Source organism: Eurypyga helias, unplaced genomic scaffold (assembly GCF_000690775.1).
Source record: "Eurypyga helias isolate BGI_N326 unplaced genomic scaffold, ASM69077v1 scaffold3338, whole genome shotgun sequence".
Classification (NCBI taxonomy): domain Eukaryota; kingdom Metazoa; phylum Chordata; class Aves; order Eurypygiformes; family Eurypygidae; genus Eurypyga; species Eurypyga helias.
The window spans coordinates 53,510-73,921 of NW_010267496.1; the positions used below are offsets into that span (position 1 = coordinate 53,510).

Consider the following 20,412-nt stretch of genomic DNA (forward strand, 5'->3'; position numbering starts at 1 on the left):
ATTTATTTAATTATTTTTACTTGAAAGCCATGTCAATAACACTTTTTTAGTTCTTTGAAGAAACTACCAGAACCAGGACAATTAGCACTTTTACAGAAATGTTTTGTTCTATATATGTATATTTGTATTTTTTTGCTGGTCTGGTATTTTGGAAGATTTTCCCTTTGTGAAAGGTACTTACCGTTTGTTTGTTTGTTTAAGTGCTTTGCTTCCAGTGTTGCATCATAAAGCTAAAAAGGGACCTCCTCGTCAAGCCAAGTATGCTATTCACTGCATCCATGCAATATTTTCCAGCAAAGAAACACAGTTTGCACAGATATTTGAGGTAAAATAAAAATATGTATGTTACTTTTAATTCATATTTGACATTGCATATGTAAACTACAGGATGTAGTGACAATTTATATGCAAATTTTATCAAATTTAGAAAAGGTTTTTTCTCCTTCCCTTTGTTCTTCTTCAGTTTGGCTTCAAAAAATGGTAGCGGAGGGTGGCTTTTAGTGTCCCATGATCCATCCTGTTTAGGGTTATGTATTTTAACAGACTAGAATGAAAAACTGTTGGACTGTCTGCTAGAATCGAGAACTATTAATGGAAAGAGGAACTGTACACTATTCCTCACCGCTGTTGGGTCCTGGCGCAAGATATTTAAATGGTTACGGAAACTATGAAAAGCTGAATAATGGTAGAGACTATTTAATAGATTTTATAGTTATGACTGCAAATGTACTTTTTAATTAGTGCTCATCAGCCTTTTATATTGAAGGCTGAATCATAGTCCATTACTGAAATTACCATTTCCTTCAAGAAGAAAATATGCTTTTTTTAATCTATTTTTTTCCCAAATGGTCCTGCTTGAGCTGCCACTTTCTGAACTACCCAGATGTGATAAACATTTTGTCTGTTGTCTTCATTTTTGTTTTGATTTTTAGACTTGTAAGGTTGGTGAATGTGTCTTTAAGTCTAAATAGTTGATACTACTTTAAAAATCCCATTTCTGTAATAGAAATCAACATGGACAACTTGGTGCAGAACTCCTCCTCCTCCTCCTCCCCCTCTTCAGACACAGGTTATGTCTAATACCTGAATTTGTTGCCTTTATTTTAGCCACTGCATAAAAGTCTGGATCCAAGCAATTTTGAGCATCTCATTACGCCATTGGTTACTATTGGCCACATAGCCATGCTGGCACCTGATCAGTTTGCTGCCCCGTTGAAATCTTTGGTAGCCACTTTCATCGTTAAAGATTTGCTAATGAATGATAGGGTAAGTATTTTTTAAAACCTCATGCTGACATTCTTCTGTAGTATGATACTCAACAAGTATTTGGGAAAACATTTGGATTGATGGTTCTGCTTTTTGGACGTGGCTGTCTTCTGGATGTCCATGTGTACCCCAACTCACTTGAAAACACATGGTACAGGAAAGGGGATCATACTAATTTGCTGGTCCTTTCAAAAGTGACAAACTGTAGCACAACATTTGATCACTAGTGGCTTGTTAAAATGGGAGAAGTGTTATCGGCTTCACTCGCTTAAGGTCTTGTCTTGAGCAAGCAAGTTGTCATTTTGTTAAATTTTGTAAGCATAATGCATTTGAAACTAAAATACACTTTAAATGGAAGACTGATTTTTAATTTTGCTAATACTTCTGTATTGAAAGTGATTGTAAAGTGAAAAACCCGCCACTTTTGTGCATTGACAGCCATTGTTCAGAGAAAGATTTACTATCTAAAACTGTGTGCTTGAGGTTCCAGTCTACTGGATATGGAAACTAGAAATTATTTTCAAAGCAATGGCTATGGCACTCTAAAACAATAGTTTTCAGGTAACAACACTACTAACAACAAAACCCCTTTACTACTGTGAAACTTGCTGATACTTGAATAGTAAGAACAGGGTCTTGCACCTGTAATGCTTAATACAGATGGCATAAGGCTAACCGGTGAGTGCCGCTGTATTGTTTTCAGAAGGGGAAAAGTGAGATTACAGCAGGTTTCACTGAAGAGCAACAGTAGTGTAACAAAATGTAACATTTGCTTTAGCTTCCAGGAAAAAAGACCACAAAACTTTGGGTCCCTGATGAAGAAGTATCTCCTGAAACACTTGTTAAAGTAAGTAACACTTAATTTCCTGTGATTATGTGTATAATACTTAAGTTAAATGTTTGGACTCCTAAAGCTGTCAATTGCTTTTCTCTGTTTCCTTGTGACCTTTCTAAAAATAACAAAGAAGTAACTATTTAAATTGAGGATCTTAGCATAATACACTTTTTTGGATTGCCAGAAGAAAATAATTTGGTTTTAGGAGCATCTACTTCTTTTACTTTTTGAAATAAATTTACATATACATTTTTTTATTGACTTTTTAATAGGTTCTTATAGGTTTGATGTGCAGTGCTGAAGTGTTTCATGTATTATCACAGTTGAAATAATTATTTTTCCCCTCCTGTTTAAGAGTTAAATATCATAGACACTTTGTTTAAAGTCTTCCCTTTTTCTTTTGCATTTTTAGGGCATTCCAAGCAATTTTCAGTGCTGTTTTGAAATAAAGAAAAAAAAGGGTTTGGATTTGTCAGTTTGCTCGAAGGAATAAATGTGTTACATTGCTTTTCTCTGTGTACAGTGTGTATGAGAGGAAAAAATAGAGGGGGGGGGGTGGGAACAACAACACTTTAAAATGGGTGGGCTTGTTGTGTGGTTTGGGCTGGTTTTGGGCTTTTTCTTCATGTCCTCTCAAGCTTGGGTGGTGTGGGGTTTTTTTGTGGTGTGGTGTGGTTTTTTTTTGGGGGGGGGTAAGTTTATTATTACATTTTCTGGGTTTGGTAATAGATTCTTCCACTCAATTTTTTCACACAATCAGAAGTAGACTTATACTGTGTAAAATGCATCCTATGTCTGTATTTGTTTTTAAATGCTTTTTCTTTAGAATAGGGATAGATCATGCTTTCACATTTTCACTCAGAATTAAAGATGCATGTACGTTGTAGCATGCTGTTTCTAAGTTAATTATAGCTGTCATTTAATTTCCAGTGCCTTTTAAATAAAGTTGCTCTGATGGTTTTAAAAAGTTCTTTGCCTTCTCTTGAAGTTGTTAAACTCTTTGTAGCATAATACATCTTTCTCTGCTGGTTTAGTAAGGACTCTGGTTTCCAGCTTGGTACAGAACTCAATATGTGAAATGCTCAGTTGTGTTTGGAGTTGATTTGTTAGCTTTTTATTCGTTTGTCTACAGCAAGGATACTTATTTGTGCAATTCTATAGCTACACAGTACACTACAGAAACTGTTCAAAGAACGCATGTTTGGTTTGATTTCAAGAACTGCTAGTTTAAATTAGACATTATTCCACTTCAGTGATTATGCGTGTAACTTGAAGTAGTAAATATCAATTGTTTTTCTTATTTTTGTAAAATTACTTGTGAAGCTGCAAGATCTCTCTAAAATGCACTTTTATGTTGGTAAAACTTTTCATACAATTGGCTGTTTGGAAGGGAATTGGCTTATAGAAAATCTTAAGCCAATTTGAAGTTGAAGCCAAGCCTGAAAACTGCAAGAAGCACTTACTGGCAAGTGAAAAAAGGTGGTTGTGAAAATTGATTTGCAAATTTAATTAGCATTTATTACCATGGAGAAACCTATATTTAATGAACGCTGCAGGCCACACCATTACTTTATAAACGATTTCTACCTGACTTTTTTTCCACGCTGTTTTTAAACACCTCTTTTTCCCTTTGCAACATAACTATGTAATATATCTAATGGGGATCTTAAAACTAGGAAGTTTAAGTATGAAAGGGGGAAGGACTTAGGAAGAGAAGATTCTACTATGGGTGCTAAACCTTAAAGGAAATGTCTGTAGAGAAATGTTGCAGTGCAGTATTAATTATGAATTGGATTAATTAGTGTATGAGTTAGACTTGAATTCCTATGCCTGGCACTTGAGTGTCTGCTCTAAAGCAGTGATCTCCTGTGACAGTGACCAGGTATCTCTCTGTTGAGGCATCCTACTTGCTGCTGTTACCCCTTAGAATTAGAATTCTATAGTGCTAAAAAATAAACTCATGGATAGATGACAGTCCTAGAACTTATATGCGAAGGGACCATTGTGATCAGCTTGCTACATGGAATAGACCAACTGTATGATGAGCTTCATTTGGTTGTACTGTGAATGTTCATGTAAGAGTTAACAGAGCTGCCTTTTCCATTAAGTAGAAGATTCGAAGTTACTGTGTACAAAAAGTGCTAGCTTCCTTTCCAACATACCTTAGTTTTTCCCAAGCTTTTGGGTTTTGTGTTCTGAACTTCAGGGTTGGATTTTGGTTTTTCTGGGTTATTTGGGTTTTGTTTTTTTTACGGTGTGTGTGTTCCCCTCCCAGGACGTCTACATGATTCATTTTCATTTTGCTGTAGGAGGATACTGCTCTTCATTTCCTCTATCATCTCTTATATAGAAGGAAATTGAAAGGGCAGAGGGATTCAAATGCTAAAACTTATTCTCCAAACTGATGCTTTATTTTCACTGGAGAAATGTGTGAAATTATTCAGTGTTTCATGATAGCTGCTGGATTCTGCATACTTTCAGAAGCTTGCCTCAAAATACTGAATGTTTCCTTTGGCAGAAGTGGTTATCCTAAGTAACAGGCTTTGAGGCCTTTCTTTAAATAGGCATGACAGAAATTCTTTTCCAGGATTAGTTATCTTAATACGGGATGATACTCTAACAGTCAAAATGTCTACGAGTGTTTTTTAATTAACATATCTAAAATAAATTTAAAATAAAAGACTATATAGGGAATATTTAAGCACAAGAATTATAGGTATATAGGAAGATGAAAGTGTTCTGCTTTTTGATCCAGTAATGTTTGTTTTTTTACTAAATATAAATTGTTTTCCCTAGTCCACAGTGTTTAATAGATGTAAGGTCAACCATGACAGTGTTTTCACAGGACAAAATATGTGATTACTTAGTAGAAGCAGCAGTTCAAATTTTATCTAAATGTTGTAGGATTTTTCTTTGCTGTAATAAATTCTTGGGACTTTCGGTGAAAACTTGCTCTCTAGCAATCGTACGTCTGGTTATCTTTTCAGTACTTAAATGATGTTTTGCAGCATTAACAGCCTTATGTTCGTAGCAGCAAAAAGCACTTAGGAGAATACTGTGTGATTAAATTAAGATAAAGGTTTTTTTAAAAAATGAGGCTCATTGTGTGATTGGACTTCTGTGTGTTAATTTTTTTCAGATTCAGGCCATCAAGATGATGGTTCGATGGTTGCTAGGAATGAAGAACAACCACAGCAAGTCAGGAACTTCTACTCTAAGGTTGTTAACAACAATATTACACAGTGATGGAGATTTGACAGAGCAGGGGAAAATTAGGTATGTAACGGATGGTAATGTTTTGATGTCTGTGATGGTGTGGTGGGGAGAGTTTTAGTCAAAGTAGTACATAAACTATTCTGTTACACTGCATAACAATGTTTGTCTTACTCTGTTAAGAACTAGCGGTAAACTTAGTTCTAAACAGGCTGGATTTCTGCTTAAGTTTGAGTCTCGTTTCTTTAAAAACCTTAGATATAGCTGTATTCTAATGTTTTTATCTTCTTTGGTTTATTTATTTCTTCAAAGGGCCATTACTCATATTGCAAGAATAAACTGTAACTTCCTCTTTTCCTCTGAAAATAGGTTTTAATTTTTTTGTGCAGCTTGCTCTTCCTGGTGTACCAATTGTTGTGTATGCCAAAGACCGATAGGCAGGCTTTCTAATAAAAAATAATAGCATGTTGCAGTAAACCAGGTGGGAATAACTAGTACATAAGGTGCTTCTGCTTGAAGGCAGACTTGTAATCCTTTGAGGCCCCTAAAAGTGAAAGGAAGAGGGAAATGTCTAAAGAGGATTAAGTCTTTAAATAATTTACCTTTTAGTGACTGTTAGACAAATTATTTGTTTTTCTGGCTATCTCCTTAATCCTCTGCAGTAGGAGAAGTGACAAGCTGTCAGCCACTATTACTTGCCAAACACTGAAAATTTTATGTCTACAAAAGCCATAAAGGGCATGGGTGGATTCTGCCAGTATGAGTAAAAAGGTTTAATTTTTGGGGTACAGTTTAATGTTACACAGTGATTATGCAGATAGAACCTATGAGAACCTATGTTGTTGTGTGCAAAATGGCAAACCTGAGAATTGTCTAGTATGTTATCTTTGTAGCAGCTGCATAGTCTTTCTTAAAGTTCCTTCTAAATGATTGTTTCATAGTTTTAAATTATTTAATGAGATTGTTTGTGGCAGTTACTGGGGACTTGTGTCAGTAATTTAGATTTTCAGCATAACTGTTCAGAGCATATTGTTGTCTTATCTGGTATTTTGTGCATAGGCCAGTTCTGCAGGTCCTGTGTGTTTTCATGCTTGGAGTGATGATTCCTTACTGTGCGTGATTTAGTAACTGAATTTTACCACTCTTTTTGTGCTCAAAACTATAAATATTAATAGAAACTATATAATGATGTGGTCAGTTCTCCATTATTAAAGTTAATGGAAAGCTGAGGATACTTCTGGGGAAGGGAGAAAGCTGCAGTGGCATGTGGGGTTGTTCTGTGTTAAAGGCAACACCTCAATTCCAGATCTTGGAGCTTAGCCTAGGGATGGATGATGAGCCAACAGAGTTTATGGGTTAGGATTAAAGAACAGGCTGCTATGGATGACACTGAGGTGGGTGTCTGCTGTAGGCCGCCTGACCAGGAAGAGGAAATGGATGAGGCCTTCTGTAAACAGCTAGAAACAACTTCATGTTCACAGGCCTTGGCCCTCACTTCAACCACTCTGATGTCTGCTGGATGAGCAACGCAGCAGCATACAGTGGAGAGCATCAATGACAACTTCCGACGCTATAAGTGATAGAGGAGACAGTGAGGAGAGAGAGGTTCTCTGCTGGACCTCATCACCAACAGGGAGTTACTTGGGTGTGTGAAGGTTGAAGGCAGCCTTGGCTGTAATGCCCACACGATGGTGGACTTCAGAATCCTGAGGGCAAAAAGCAAGATCACGGTGCTGGGCTTCAGGAGAATAGACTCAGTCCTCTTCAAGGATATACTTAGTAGAGTCCCATTGGATAAGGCCCTGGAGTTAAGAGGGGCCCAGGAAATCTATTTAGTTAGTATTCAAGCATGATCTCCTCTAAGCTCAAGAATGGTCAAAGTGGAAGGTCAGGCAAATATTTCAGCAGACCTGCATGGATGAGCAAGGAGCTCCTGACAAAACTCGGACACAAAAGGAGGGATTGAGAGTGGCCCTGCAGAGAAGTCCTTGGACAGATGTCATTGGGAAGCCCCTCTTGATCCTCTTTGAATGGAGGTGATTGGTAGAAGTGCCTGAAGACTGGAAGTAAGCAAATCTTTCCTAGCATCACAATGTACAGGAAAGAGGACCCAGAGACCTCCTACTACAGACCAGTAGGCCTCACCTTGATCCCTGAGAAGGTGATGGAATATCTGGGCTCCTCAGCGCAAGACACGTACAGCTACTAGAACGAGCCCACCGTAGGGCCATGCAGATACTTAAGGGATTGGAGCATCTGACAGATTAGGAAAGGCTGAGAGAGCTGGGACTGGGAAGAAAAGGCTCAGTGGGTTTCTCATCAGTGTGTATAAATAACAGAGGATGTAAGGAAGATGGAGTCAGGCTTTTCTTAGTGGTGCCCAGTGATAGGACCAGAGGCAATGGGCACAAACTGAAATACAAGAGGTTCTGGCTAAACAGAAGAAAACACTTTTTCACTGTGAGGGTGACTGAGCACTGGTCCAGGTTGTCCAAAGAGATGGTGGAGTTTCCATCCTTGGAGCTATTAAAAAGCACTCTGGACACTGTCCTGTGCAGCCTGCTCTAGGTGATTCTGATTGAGCAAAGGGTTGGGCTAGATGACCTCTGGAGGTCCCTACCAACTGCAACTAGTCTGTTATTCCCAGTATTGCATTTTGGGAAAGCGCTAAGCTGCAAGGAGGGCAGGTCCGTGGTCTCTGTGTGTGAACTACACCGCCTGTGCTAAGTTCTCTCAAAACATGAAGCAAAGGAGACAATCTTTCAGGTGCGTGAAAGATTAGTTCTGCGTGGAGCTTGCTGGTATCTTGCTGACACTTCCTGACCTTTATTCCTCTCCCTTTGAGAACGCAATGCGGATATCTTCTTTCTGGCAGTGCTTACTGTGTCCCTACTGTGCAAATGTGAGCTCCTTCCAAATCAGAGCAGGCTGTGGAAAGAGTAAAATTGTCTGTTCAGTACAGAACATAATCTTTTACATTGTACTTCATCTGATGTCATTTTATGTAGAGTCAGTTTTTGTGCCCGTGGCTTGCATTCATCTTTTAAACAATGTATAATTTGCTAAAGATAATTGCATTAACAGAAAGTGGCAGGGTGCAGGAGACACTTGACCTCATTCAGGCCATTAGTCATGTTGCAATCATCTTGGTGTTATTGTCCTCATTAGCCGTAAAAATGAGTCTGTCCCCCTGTGTGTCTAAATCTACAGAACTGTACTTTTCAGTGACGGTGTAAGGGAATGGGACTTTTTTAATTTCAAAGCATGGCTCAGCTTTGAGTGTCAGGTGAAGGCAAGGTCCCACTTGGAAAATGAATAAACAAATCCCTACTCTTGTTCAACCTTCTCACTTTGAAGTAGTAGGATTGATGACTCTGCTGAATTGCTTTTAACATAACAAATCATTGCTTTGAGATGTTAACATTTTGAGGTTAAGTTCACCAGAGTCAGATCTTTTTGTTTTGTTTTGGTTTTTTTTAATACTGTTTATTGGCAAAATTCAGTAACTCAGCCGTCCTTCCCAGGTCTCTACTTCTCACTCTATAAGTCTTACAAATTTAAAATTTAAGATTATACTGATTTATTTTTATTTGTGGTTAGGTAAAACAGTTAAGTTGGATCTTGCATGTCTTATAGTAGGATTTTAATTTTCATCTATACTAAGTATAAGAGTATTTTAGTAGCAGAGGACACTAGCTGTTGCTGAAAATATTGATATTAGCTATCAGTCTGAACTGAGATTTTTCTGAAATACCTGCATTTTACTTAAACTGAAGCTTGCCAAGAGAACAATTACTTTAAAACTTTGGAGTTTAGAACTTCATAGTTCTGTGCTATAGGCAATTTGCTACACCATCTGATGCACAACACTTTCACAGGTTGCATTCAAAAGACACTTTTAATTCCATGGAATATGGAAAATGCTTAGAAAAATTGGACACTGGCATTCACCCCTGGAGTAGGAGAAAAACTCTTAACTGCTCGTTTGTCAAGTGAGAGAAGATGGTTATGCACCAGATGTGTTTTCAAGATGCATTTATTTGGATTAACTTTGTGCAGCCCACCACCTTAAGACTCTGTTTTGCACTCGATAACATCTTTCCACTTTTCTCATTTCAAACGTGGTCTTCCGCAACAGTAATAGCTCTGCAGAAAAGAAACGTCCAGGTCTCTCTTGTATCTTCTAGAGAGCTTCTGATAGGACAAGGGCATCCTTGATACTAATTTTTGAAATTGTTAGAAGTAATCAAAACCTGCAGTTGTATCATACAGAAGGTTTTATTTCAGCCCTAATAACTATGGGGTTTGGGATAATGTAGATCAGAAAGCTTTTGACTACAACAATTTGATCAAAAATAAATCCTCAAATTAGGAGCTTCTTCTATGATAATCCTTTTGGGGAGTAGGGCAGATCTGATTTTCATCTTGAGCTGTAAGAATGATAGGCACAGCTGACACTGTCGTCCTCCTCTTTCCCACAGCGTGCACACATGCTTGTGGATACTTCTGGGATACATTATACTCTGTAAAGATTTGGCCAACTTTTATGTGAGATCTTTTGATTCAATTTTCAGAACTAAATGTTACTACTACCAGAGCTGAGGAAGATTGAAAGTTCTTAAGTTTATCCTTTCCTTTGGCTCAGTCAGCCTGTACTTATAAGTCATTATTGCTCAATTGTTACTGAAGTGCAAAAATTGAATCTTTATTGGGTTCACTTATCACAGTAGATGCAATTTAAAGTGAAATTTAGCATTTAAGAACTAGACCTTACCATGTTAATCTTCATGCCTTGTTTGAAAGTAAGTGCAACTTTTGTCCTGTCACTTGGTTGTTTGTGATCTATTTGGGTTTGGTTTTTTGAAATGCTGTAGTTTCCATAAAATACTGAGGTGCATATAAAGCCTGATTTGATAAATTTTAAGGTTTAGGCTCCTTAGTAGATATTTTTATCATGCACACTGTGCTTAATAATGACTTTTTATCTCATGCTTTATACAGTTTTCATGATAATGGGTTTACAACTACATTGTTAACCCTTCCTAAGGATAAAGGGCAAATGATTAATCAAGTTAAAGAATCTTTGTCCTGCTTAAATGATTAATTATTTCTAAATAAAAATACAACTTGATTCCTACTCCAGGTTATCAAGTGAAAAAACTGTGCTTACAACTTCTGAATATAATTCATTAGTGGTTTAAGCAAGAGATGCATAAAACTTCTGAATGTTTTTGTGTTTGATCTGATGAAGGCACAAGTAATATACTTTACTGAAATAAATGTTCTAAGAACAGTGAAGGCTGGACTAAGTTTATTAATGCACACATTAAATGGCTATCAGTTTGCAAAGCTCATGTGAAGATGCTTTTAATATTCCGATAACATTTGTAGTTGTGGTTGTAGGTCACAGAAAAAACTGTTCATCATTTGATGTGGAAATTAGCAAATGGTTGGATTGTTTTGCTAGGAGGGAGTGCAGTTTGGTGTGCAATTCAAGTAATTCAAGGGGCAAGAGCCCCTTGCTGAAGGAAGACCAGCATGCTGAACAAAAGTATCTTACAGTCTATCTGAGGGGCAGTTTGCACTGTGCTGGTCCAGTGCACAGCTAAAACTGTTTCATGCCCATGTAGAACTTCAGAAAGTTCCATTGAATATTTTTGTTGATAAGGTGGGGCAAGTTAATAAGTATGTGGTTATAGGCTGTAAAATGTGATGGCATAAAAACTACTTTTGGTTTGATACTTCTGATGTTGATTTTGGGGGGTGGGGGTGGGGGGAGTGGCAAGCAAAGTCCGTGAAAACTTTCTTTCCTTTTAAAGTAACTGTTTTCCAGCAATGCAAACTTACTGCGATTTTTACAAGTCAAATAATTAAATGATTACTAATTTACCTTTATAATCCATGTGCTTGTTTTTCAGTAAACCTGATATGTCTCGGTTGAGACTGGCTGCGGGGAATGCTATTGTGAAGTTGGCACAAGAACCTTGTTACCATGAAATCATCACCTTAGAACAGTACCAGCTGTGTGCGCTAGCCATAAATGTAAGGAAATTAGGTGGGACTTGTGGGTTATCAGAAAATGTATGAGTATGTATATTGTTTGTTCTGTATATTGTATACACTTCTGCCAGTCTGGTTATATGCAAAACCTTCAGCCTTGGCATTAATTTATTTTCCCACTCTGTAATCCTAAAAACTGATTTTGGGTGAGAATTAAATACATAGTACTGCGCTGTCCAGTGGAGGGGTGCTAACTTAAAGTAGTGAAATATTAGAATACTGATGAACCAAGGAATTCAATGTTGATTTAAAGTCTGCATTATGACACTATATCATCTCATTTCAATTTTTAATAAAGTGCGCTGGCAGTCCAGAAAGCCAACCGTATCCTGGGCTGTATCAGGAGAATTGTGGCCAGCAGGTCGAGGGAGGGGATTCTGCCCCTGTACTCTGCTCTGGTGAGACCCCCCCTGGAGTGCTGCGTCCAGCTGTGGAACCCTCAACATCGGAAGGATATAGACCAGTTGGAGCAAGTCCAGAGGAGGCCACGAAGTTTCTCAGAGGGCTGGAGCACCTCTGCTATGGGGACAGGCTGAGAGAGGTGGGCTTGTTCAGCCTGGAGAAGAGAAGGCTCTGGGGACACGTTATTGCAGCCTTCCAGTACCTGAAGAGGCTACAAGGAAGCTTGGGGGGACTTTTTACAAGGGCCTGTAGTGATAGGACAAGGGGTAATGGGTTTAAATTGAAAGTGGGGAGGTTTAGATTAGATATCAGGAAGTTCTTCCTGGAGAGAGTGTTGAAGCACTGGCACAGGTTGCCCAGAGAAGCTGTGGATGCCCCATCCCTGGAAGTGTTCAAGGCCAGGCTGGATGGGGCTTTGAGCAACCTGGTCTAGTGGAAGGTGTCCCTGCCCATGGCAAGGAGGTTGGAACTAGATGCTCTTTAAGGTCCCTTCCAACCCAAACCATTCTATGATTTTATGACTGTGGTGGCAACAGTGACCTTTATTTCTTGATACTTGGATAGAATATATTTGGAACTCAGTGGTCTGCAAAGATAGTTGGCATCCTTTAAATATTAGAAGAGATAGGGAGAGATTTGTCAGTAGATGTAGGAATTTTCATCTTTAATTTCTGTCTGGGAACCCAAAGTAGCTGAAAGGAAATAACTTTCAAATTACAAGTAGAGATATAGAGATCCTCTGTGTTCCTGTCTTGTAGACTTTGCAAATTCTACAGAAATTGATTCACACCCCAAGAGTAAGGTGGTCGTGGAGGGACTCCCTTCCAGAAGATATCTTGAGTAATAATGATACTCCATTCTAGACCTCAATACCTGTCACTGGCTAAAGCTTTAAAAGCAGAAACCCACTTTAAATGCCAGAGGATTTGAAATTGGCATTTAATATTAGAAAATGCAAAGTATAGATCCTTGGTGGGTATTGTTTATTTTCATATAGAGTATCTTTTAAAGTTCTTAAGTTGTTTGCAGTTGGGTATGCTTAGGCTAGAAGAATCATTCATATGCCAAAGTAAGACAGGCTGTATTAGGCTACTATACTGTTTGAACAATGTTTATATGGATTTTAAGCTTCTGTGTTCCTATGGAAAGGAACCCTTACTCAATTCCCAAATGCTATGAAAAACAAGAGAAATAGAACAAAACTTAAAATTACCTAAGCAGATGAGATCTAACAAAAATGCAGCGAAAGTTCAGTGGTAATAACTGAAGGTCTTTACAGAATGAGGACTGACATTTTACAGTCTTCCCATTCCAAAACCTAATAGAAATGTTAGCCTTGTGCCAAAATGGGATTTAAAAGTTTTTACAATTCGGAACAAAATTCATACAGAGGAAAATAGCCACTTACAGTAATGTCAAATAAGATCTGTCTCTGTTGTGGAAATGATACTCTGTCCAGATAATGTCATGCCAGACTAGCCTTGACAATATAGGATTTGCATGTTCTGTTTTTTTCTGAAGCCAGTGATCAAAAGCTGTTCATTTCTTCTTCGGTCATTTCCCTCCTGCGGCAAATTTTTGTTTACTGCTAAATATTAACCTTGCAGTTCTCTATCAGAGCTTGCCTTCAGTGTTTTGACTCTATTTTAGTTGGATACAAGCTTCTTGCCCTCCATTTCATCACACTCACTCTATTTTCACTTCTTTTTTACTACTTTTTTTCCAGCTGTATCAGTCTAAACTGTTTGTCAATATTGATAACAGATGCAGTGTTACCTTTTTTGATATCTTTGGGTCTTAGCACTGATGTCTCCTCAGTTTTTGAAAGGGAATTTTGAGAGAAGAGATGTAAATCAGCATTTATAAGCAAGTTAGTATCACACCTTACTACAGAATCAGAGAATAGCTTGGATCGGAAGGGATCTCTAAAGACCATCTAGTTCCAACCTCTCTGCCATGGGCAGGGACACCTTCCACTAGACCAAGTTGCTCAAAGCCACATCTAGCCTGGCCTTGAACACTTCCAGGGATGGGGCATCCACAGCTTCTCTGGACAGCCTGTTCCAGTGCCTCACCACCCTCATTGTAATAAAATTCTTCATGTCCAATCTAAACCTACCCCCTTTCTGTTTAAAACCATTGCTCCACGTTCTGTCACTACAGGCTTTGTAAGAAATGTCTTTCTTATAAGCCCCCTTTGAGTATTGAAGGGATGCAGTAAGGTCTCCCTAGAGCCTTCTCTTCTCCAGGCTGAGTAAAGGTCCCTCTAACCCCAGCTCTCTCATCCTTTCTTCTTAGGACAGTTATTCCAATGCTCTGACTACTTTTGTGGTCTGTGTCTTTCCTGTGCTGAGGGCCCTGGATACTGCACGTGGGGTCTCACAAGAGTGGAGCAGAGGTGGAGAGTCCCCTCCCTCGACCTGCTGGACACAATTCTCCTGATACAGCTCAGGATATGGTTGGCTTTCTGGGTTGCCAGCGCACACTGCTGGCTCATGTACCCTTTTCATCCCGAAATGGTCGCTTTTTCTTGCTATTTATTGATATTTCTTAGCCTTTTTGTGACCTTCTTACTTGCTTACTAGAATTCAGGTTGTTAGCTCTGTCAAGACAGGAATTCTGCCTTCACCTTTCTCTGTAGCTTCTAATGGATTTTGAATACTTATTCATAACTCTTCTGCCGTTTCCTTTCTGCCAGGCTGTTGAGTTCAGATCCTTAGATGCAGAGTAACTGCAATGGTTTCAGTTAACTTTTGCACGTCTAAGTGGTACTGTATTAATCCTATAGAAGCCATCTCTCTATTTGTTTTTGAGATATTTGCATGTGTACATATGTATACATATATGTTTATGCTTAGAACACTTCATATTAGAAGCCATTTCTTGATAGCAGATGCTTATTCTAAAAGCTTATTCCTTCCTAACACTATCAAGTCTAGCCACAAATTAGGACATTCAGCTGATGTCAAGGCTGACTCTAGTATTACGTAATTTAACTGACAGCAATTTTTCTTTAAGTGGAAGATCAGGAATCAGATTAAATAAATGGAATAGCTTAATTTTTAAGGTTTGTAATGGTTCTACAGGTTGTGCTATAGTTCTGTGCTGGCTGTGGGTTTTTTTTTTTTCTCTCTGAGACTGCCATTTTGTAATGTGGCATGATTAGAACACAGAACACATAATGAAGTGTTGCTGCTAATTGCTGTATTAAGGCTGCACTGGCAAACAGGCACTTGATGATTAAATGCATGTAGTTTTAGTAATTTTAAAATAAGTTTTATGTGTTTGGCCAAACCTGTAAGCTCACCAGCAGTTCCTTGATCTGCAGAACAAGTTTTGATGTCAGTAGAGCTTCATGTCAAAATAGAGTAGAAAATAATTGAGTGTAGTGTTAAGTACTTCAGTGTTTAACAGGCTTTAAGATGAGATTTAAGATCTAATAAGATAAGTTTTGTAGAAAATGCAAATTTAATTATATTTAGAATAAATCCTTTAGATTGCTTAAGCATTGTTTAAAAAAAAAAAAAAAATCCCCAAACCTTTTCAGTTTCCTTTGTAAAGTCTGAGAGGGCTTAATTGTTCAGGCAAGTCCGTGTCCATTTTCAAGAATCGAGAGTTGTGTCTGAGAGGCACATGCTGCTTTGCAAATATTTTTAAAAATACTTTAAAAATGGTGAACTTTTTGAGGAGTTAGGATTAATTTCAGAGCACTAGATATGTAAAATTGGGCTAATGTACGGGGTTCAGTTATGTGCTGTAATAAAACAGAGAACTGAGTTTCATCCCCCTTCCTCCGTGAACAGTTAGCTGAACTGAATTTGAGATTATTCTCAATATTAAAAGATAAAGAAATAAAACCATTCCAGTCTGTGCTGCACAACACCATCAGTAACAATGAAGCATGCCTCCCTTTGTCCTTGAGCCAAGGACATGCTTCCGTGTCAGTATACCAACTAGGCAGAGGTCCCTTCTGAGCTTTCCGAAGGCTTTAGACTAGGTGATGTTACCCAGCAGAAGAGGGCTATATCTTAGCCTTCTGCTGGGCTGTGGATTTGCTATAAAGAGGCAATAGATCTTGAGTAGGTCCCACAGTTTGGGTTTGTGGGCTTGGGTTGCTTTACCTTTGGCTCCAGCATTTTGGGGTTTCAGTCCATACAGAAAGACTGTGGCTTGAAGCACAGAAAGGAAAATGGGGCTTGATGAATTTCTTATGGATTTAATTTTTGGGTGGGGGGAGAGGGAGACTTGTTTTGCCTAATAGGTGGTCTCTTTTGATGCCATCTGCAAATTTAGCAGTTTCAGTGCTAGCAGTGGATGGGTTTTGCCTCTGCACTTCCTTTTGACTGATGGCTGGAATCCCTCTGTAATTCTTTGTTGTTTCAAAACTGTCATTTGACTAGAACAGCTGTTTATTCCTGCTAATGGGTTTTCTTCATATTTAGAGACAACATATCTTTTTCCTCTTCACCTTTTTTGGCAGGTTAAATATGCCAGGCTGTTTTGACAGCCTTGTTTACTATATGCTTTAATGTCCATTTTCTTTCTGTGTTCATAGCTGTTTTCTGCGCTTGCTTCTGTTAACCTTCCTTGGCCTGTGTTACTGAATGGTTTTGGGGTATATTGAATGGTGTCTTAAAGCCTGTAGGTTATTTTCATACAGAGAATTTTAAAGTTCATGTCTTTTCTGGAAACACGTTACTTAATAAATTGTAGAAGTACATTTGCCACCTTCATACTATTTTATTTTGTGTTCTTTGGCAACTGTTAGACATGAGTTATTCTTTTCTGTGGTCAGTCATAGTTCATAGGTTTCCACAGTATAGTGGAAGTGCTTGGTATTGTCTTTAGTGCTTAATCTTACCTGGTCATTCTGTTGAATTTCCTTCAGATTCTAATATTAATGGCTTGATGAAAATTAATTAATGGCTTGATGAAATTGCAGTAGTAAAACCAACACAGTGGTTGCTGGTGGCTAATCACTGTTTCAGTGCAGATCTTCAACTCTGGCTCCACAAAACAAGTGGTCCTACTGTAAACAATTTCATTAACTCCATGCCTCGATACTGTGCTATATTAGGCTTTGAGTCCTGAGTGTGAGACCTTCCTGTACAGTTTCTGAACTTTAACTCTTCTCCTGATCTTAAGGGAAGCTTTAGCTGATTAATTCAATTTAATTGCTTTGAATTGACATTAAAAAACATTCTTACAGTTCCTGTGTTTCTGTGGCTGAGAGATTTGAAATTGATTTTGGCATATTTACTCAGGCTTCCATGTTTTATTTCACAATCTGTATTACTTTTAGATAAGTTTACTGTTACCTTTTTTGGTTTTGCCCTTTTTTTTTGTGTGTTTTTTTTAATAGGACGAATGTTACCAAGTGAGACAGATATTTGCTCAGAAACTTCACAAAGGCCTTTCTAGACTACGGCTGCCACTAGAATATATGGCTATTTGTGCACTGTGTGCAAAAGACCCAGTGAAAGAGAGAAGAGCTCATGCTAGGCAGTGCCTTGTGAAGAACATAAATGTCAGAAGGGAGTATCTGAAGCAACATGCCGCAGTTAGTGGTAAGAGAATAGAAGTTGCTTTTTGGTGCAAGTGCCATAGTTCAAATGTAAATGTGAGTATACTGTGACAATATTGATGGATTTCTGTTTTAATATGTAGAATGGCTGTAAATTCACTTACAGGTGTCTAATGAAAACTGAAAATAGAGTGCAGATTTTCTTTTGAGGTTTTTTTAACAGGCACTTTGAGATATTTCAGTTTTGTTGAAAGCTGTGCAGATGCTTATGCCTAAGTGTGTTGGAAGTGAAGTAATTTTTCCAAGGTGGTTATGTGTACTGTTTGAACTAAATGGCTAATTGTGCTGTAAGTGAAATGACAATGATTAATTTTACTTCAGTAATTAGTAATATGCAACCTTACTGACATAAATGTTGCACTAAATTGTCCATCTGTGAGCTGCTGTGCCAAGTTAGCATCTCATCACCTTTCTTGTTGGCAAAGGGCTATATTTGCAGGTACTTCAGGATGAGTTTATGTAATTTTTTCTTCCCAGTGACAGCAGTCTGATTGTGGGAATGCTTTGTAAGTTGCTATGAACTAGTGTTAGCTGGTTTTCTTCTATAAAATCAGTTCTTTTCCCTTTTGACTTAGTCAAATCTGCAGGCATACAGTATAATGACATTGGTGGATGCTCGTAGGAAAAAAATAGATGTTTATGAAGAGCTGTGGGGATTTTGAGTAAGAGTTTTTGAAAGTTTTATTTCTTTGAAAGATCAATGATGGTTTGGCCTTTGAAAAATGAAGAGCATTTTTTCATCTCGTCTTAGGATAGACCAGACCTTTTTGTGAGTCTGATCTCACAGTTGCTGTCAGATAACTGATTTCGTTCTGCATTTATGAATCACAGACTTTCTATTAGCCATGTGAGTCTGTGTGTGCCTTAGTCCCCTTAGACTTTGATCAGCGAGTAAGTCTGGGGATAAATCCTTCCGTTTATTGTTAATTAGACTTAAAAAAGAAACAAGAGTGCTGCTTTTCTTCTCTCTCTGATAACAAAAAAGAAAAATCCATTGAGCAAAAGCCTTTAAGTCATCCTAAGACTATTCTTGAAAGTTGAAAACTCTTTCTAGTTATGTAAGAAAAAAGTATAAGAATTCTCATATGATCAGAAGTAATTCCTGATTTTCTAACTGTATTAAGATAGATGCTGCAATGTTGCCATCAAAAATCTGCAGAAGAAATGAAGAGAAGCCTAGGGGGGTGTGTGTGATTCTTTTTTTCCAGTAAGACCTCAAATTGTGCCTGATGATTTTTTTCTTTTTTTTTCTTCTTCTTTTTTTTTTTTTTTCTTCCTGACAGACTTTCCTTGAGTGATGCCATTGATTTGATATGTACTGTAATACGTGAGGAGTCTGGGTTAAATACAGATTGCAGGAGTTTTTGAGTGTGCACTTTGTGACATTCAGATTCACCAGTCTGAGCTTTTAACAACTAAAATGTCTTAAACTGTTTACATCTTAAGAAATCATGATTGCTGAAGCTCAGTTCTGGTCAGCTCGTGCTGTTTAAATGTGTGTGTCTCCTCTGTCACTCGCCCAACTGACCACACAGTAACTTGGGGTAGGGGTGACCACAGAACCCACTTTGAAAAGCTTCCACAAAAAGATGAGAGTTGAGAATCTGCATCTTTGATTAATGGAGCTGTTTTTCTGAATCTATAAACGTGATTTTGTGATACTTTTTTTTTCTTGAAAACATGGTACAGGCGAGGAGGATATCTTTCAGACATTTTGGAGGATTTGTTGAAAAAGTGGTGAACTTCTGCATACCTTGCCTAAGGAAAACTTCCTGAAGACTGGTTTTGGAAAGTAGAATACCTCTTTCCACCACACTGACCTTTTACAGGCTAGCAGGAATCACTTTTGGGCCACTTAAATTCTCTAAATGGTCTTAGAGTGGAGGCCACTTGAGAAGAAACTTATTTTGAATATGTATCTGTTGACAGTTCCATCAGGGTAAACACTTCTGTCTCTGATTCTAAAGCTGGACTTCTACTTGCAAGTCATTGAGTGGAAAGATTACAAGAGTAAAGATTAATTTATTTAACAAATTTCTTTCCTAAGTGCCCACAAAGGCCCTTCTTGAGGGTTTTTGGCACATTCTAGTTCCAAGTGTTGATAGTTCATGTCCGTAAAGACACACTGCCTTTTGGGTTGTGTCTGTCCTCATTAGAGATGAGGAAAAAGTGTATAAATACAATTTTTTGTCATGACAAATATGTGTCAGTATTTGTACTTTCCCTGTTCTGTCTGGACCTGGTCTACTTTGTTTTCCATACCCAGTTGGAATTATTAGTATAGTTAGAAATTGTACAAGGCAGGGAGTTAATGAAACGCTGAATTCATGAGCTCTTCATGAGCATTCTATTGAAGTTGCTAATTAATACAAATAATACTTGGGACATGCTAGTGTTCTGAAATTAGTATGTTTTTTTCTTTCCTGCCACTTCTTTATTTTTTTTATTTAGTTACAGGTGCAGCTGATGGCTAAAAAGCAGGACAATGCTTGAAGAAGTGAAGGATGTTTTTAAAGTTAATAGTGGAATGTCAATTGAAACACATTAAAAACAGCTTTGCCAAGTACACTGGATTTCAGTTACATTATATATATATATATAACATGAAATAGAAATTGGGTGATTTTATTTTTTTCTTTCAAACTTTATGATGGCTTACAGTCTATGTAGTAGAGATATTAAGCCTGATAATTAACTGCATCAACTGTAATGGTTGTCTAAAGGTGAATCCTTTGACCTTGATAGCACTGTCTTCTGTGGGCCTATATTAATTTTGAATGTTTTCTGCCTATTCTGAATGAATCCAACTATTTTAGGTAGGCTGTGCATTATCCCTGTTTCTGCAGACCTTTAAGAATGGGATAGACAGAGTGAGACTTGACTTCTGTGTGGCAATTACTTAGTTAATCTTCTGATATGATGTATTTAATTTGATCTCCACAGTATTTGTCAAGCACATCTCATGAATACCTGTATTGGAGATAAAAATGTCAGTGTTCTGAAGAATTTAAAAATAGTTGTAATGATTAATAGTTGTAATAGTTTGTAATGA

The 20,412-nt window shown here is 37.8% G+C and overlaps 1 protein-coding gene across 1 annotated transcript in view; it reads left to right on the plus strand.

Annotated features, from left to right (window-relative positions):
* PDS5B (PDS5, regulator of cohesion maintenance, homolog B (S. cerevisiae)) overlaps window positions 1–20,412 on the plus strand; it is a 77,034-nt gene that overhangs the window by 43,483 nt on the left and 13,139 nt on the right. The window contains exons 19-24 of the mRNA XM_010157438.1: window positions 202–325; window positions 1,108–1,266; window positions 2,045–2,113; window positions 5,241–5,377; window positions 11,233–11,356; window positions 17,139–17,343. Coding sequence (XP_010155740.1) covers window positions 202–325; window positions 1,108–1,266; window positions 2,045–2,113; window positions 5,241–5,377; window positions 11,233–11,356; window positions 17,139–17,343 — 818 coding nt within the window. The remainder of the gene's footprint in view (window positions 1–201; window positions 326–1,107; window positions 1,267–2,044; window positions 2,114–5,240; window positions 5,378–11,232; window positions 11,357–17,138; window positions 17,344–20,412) is intronic.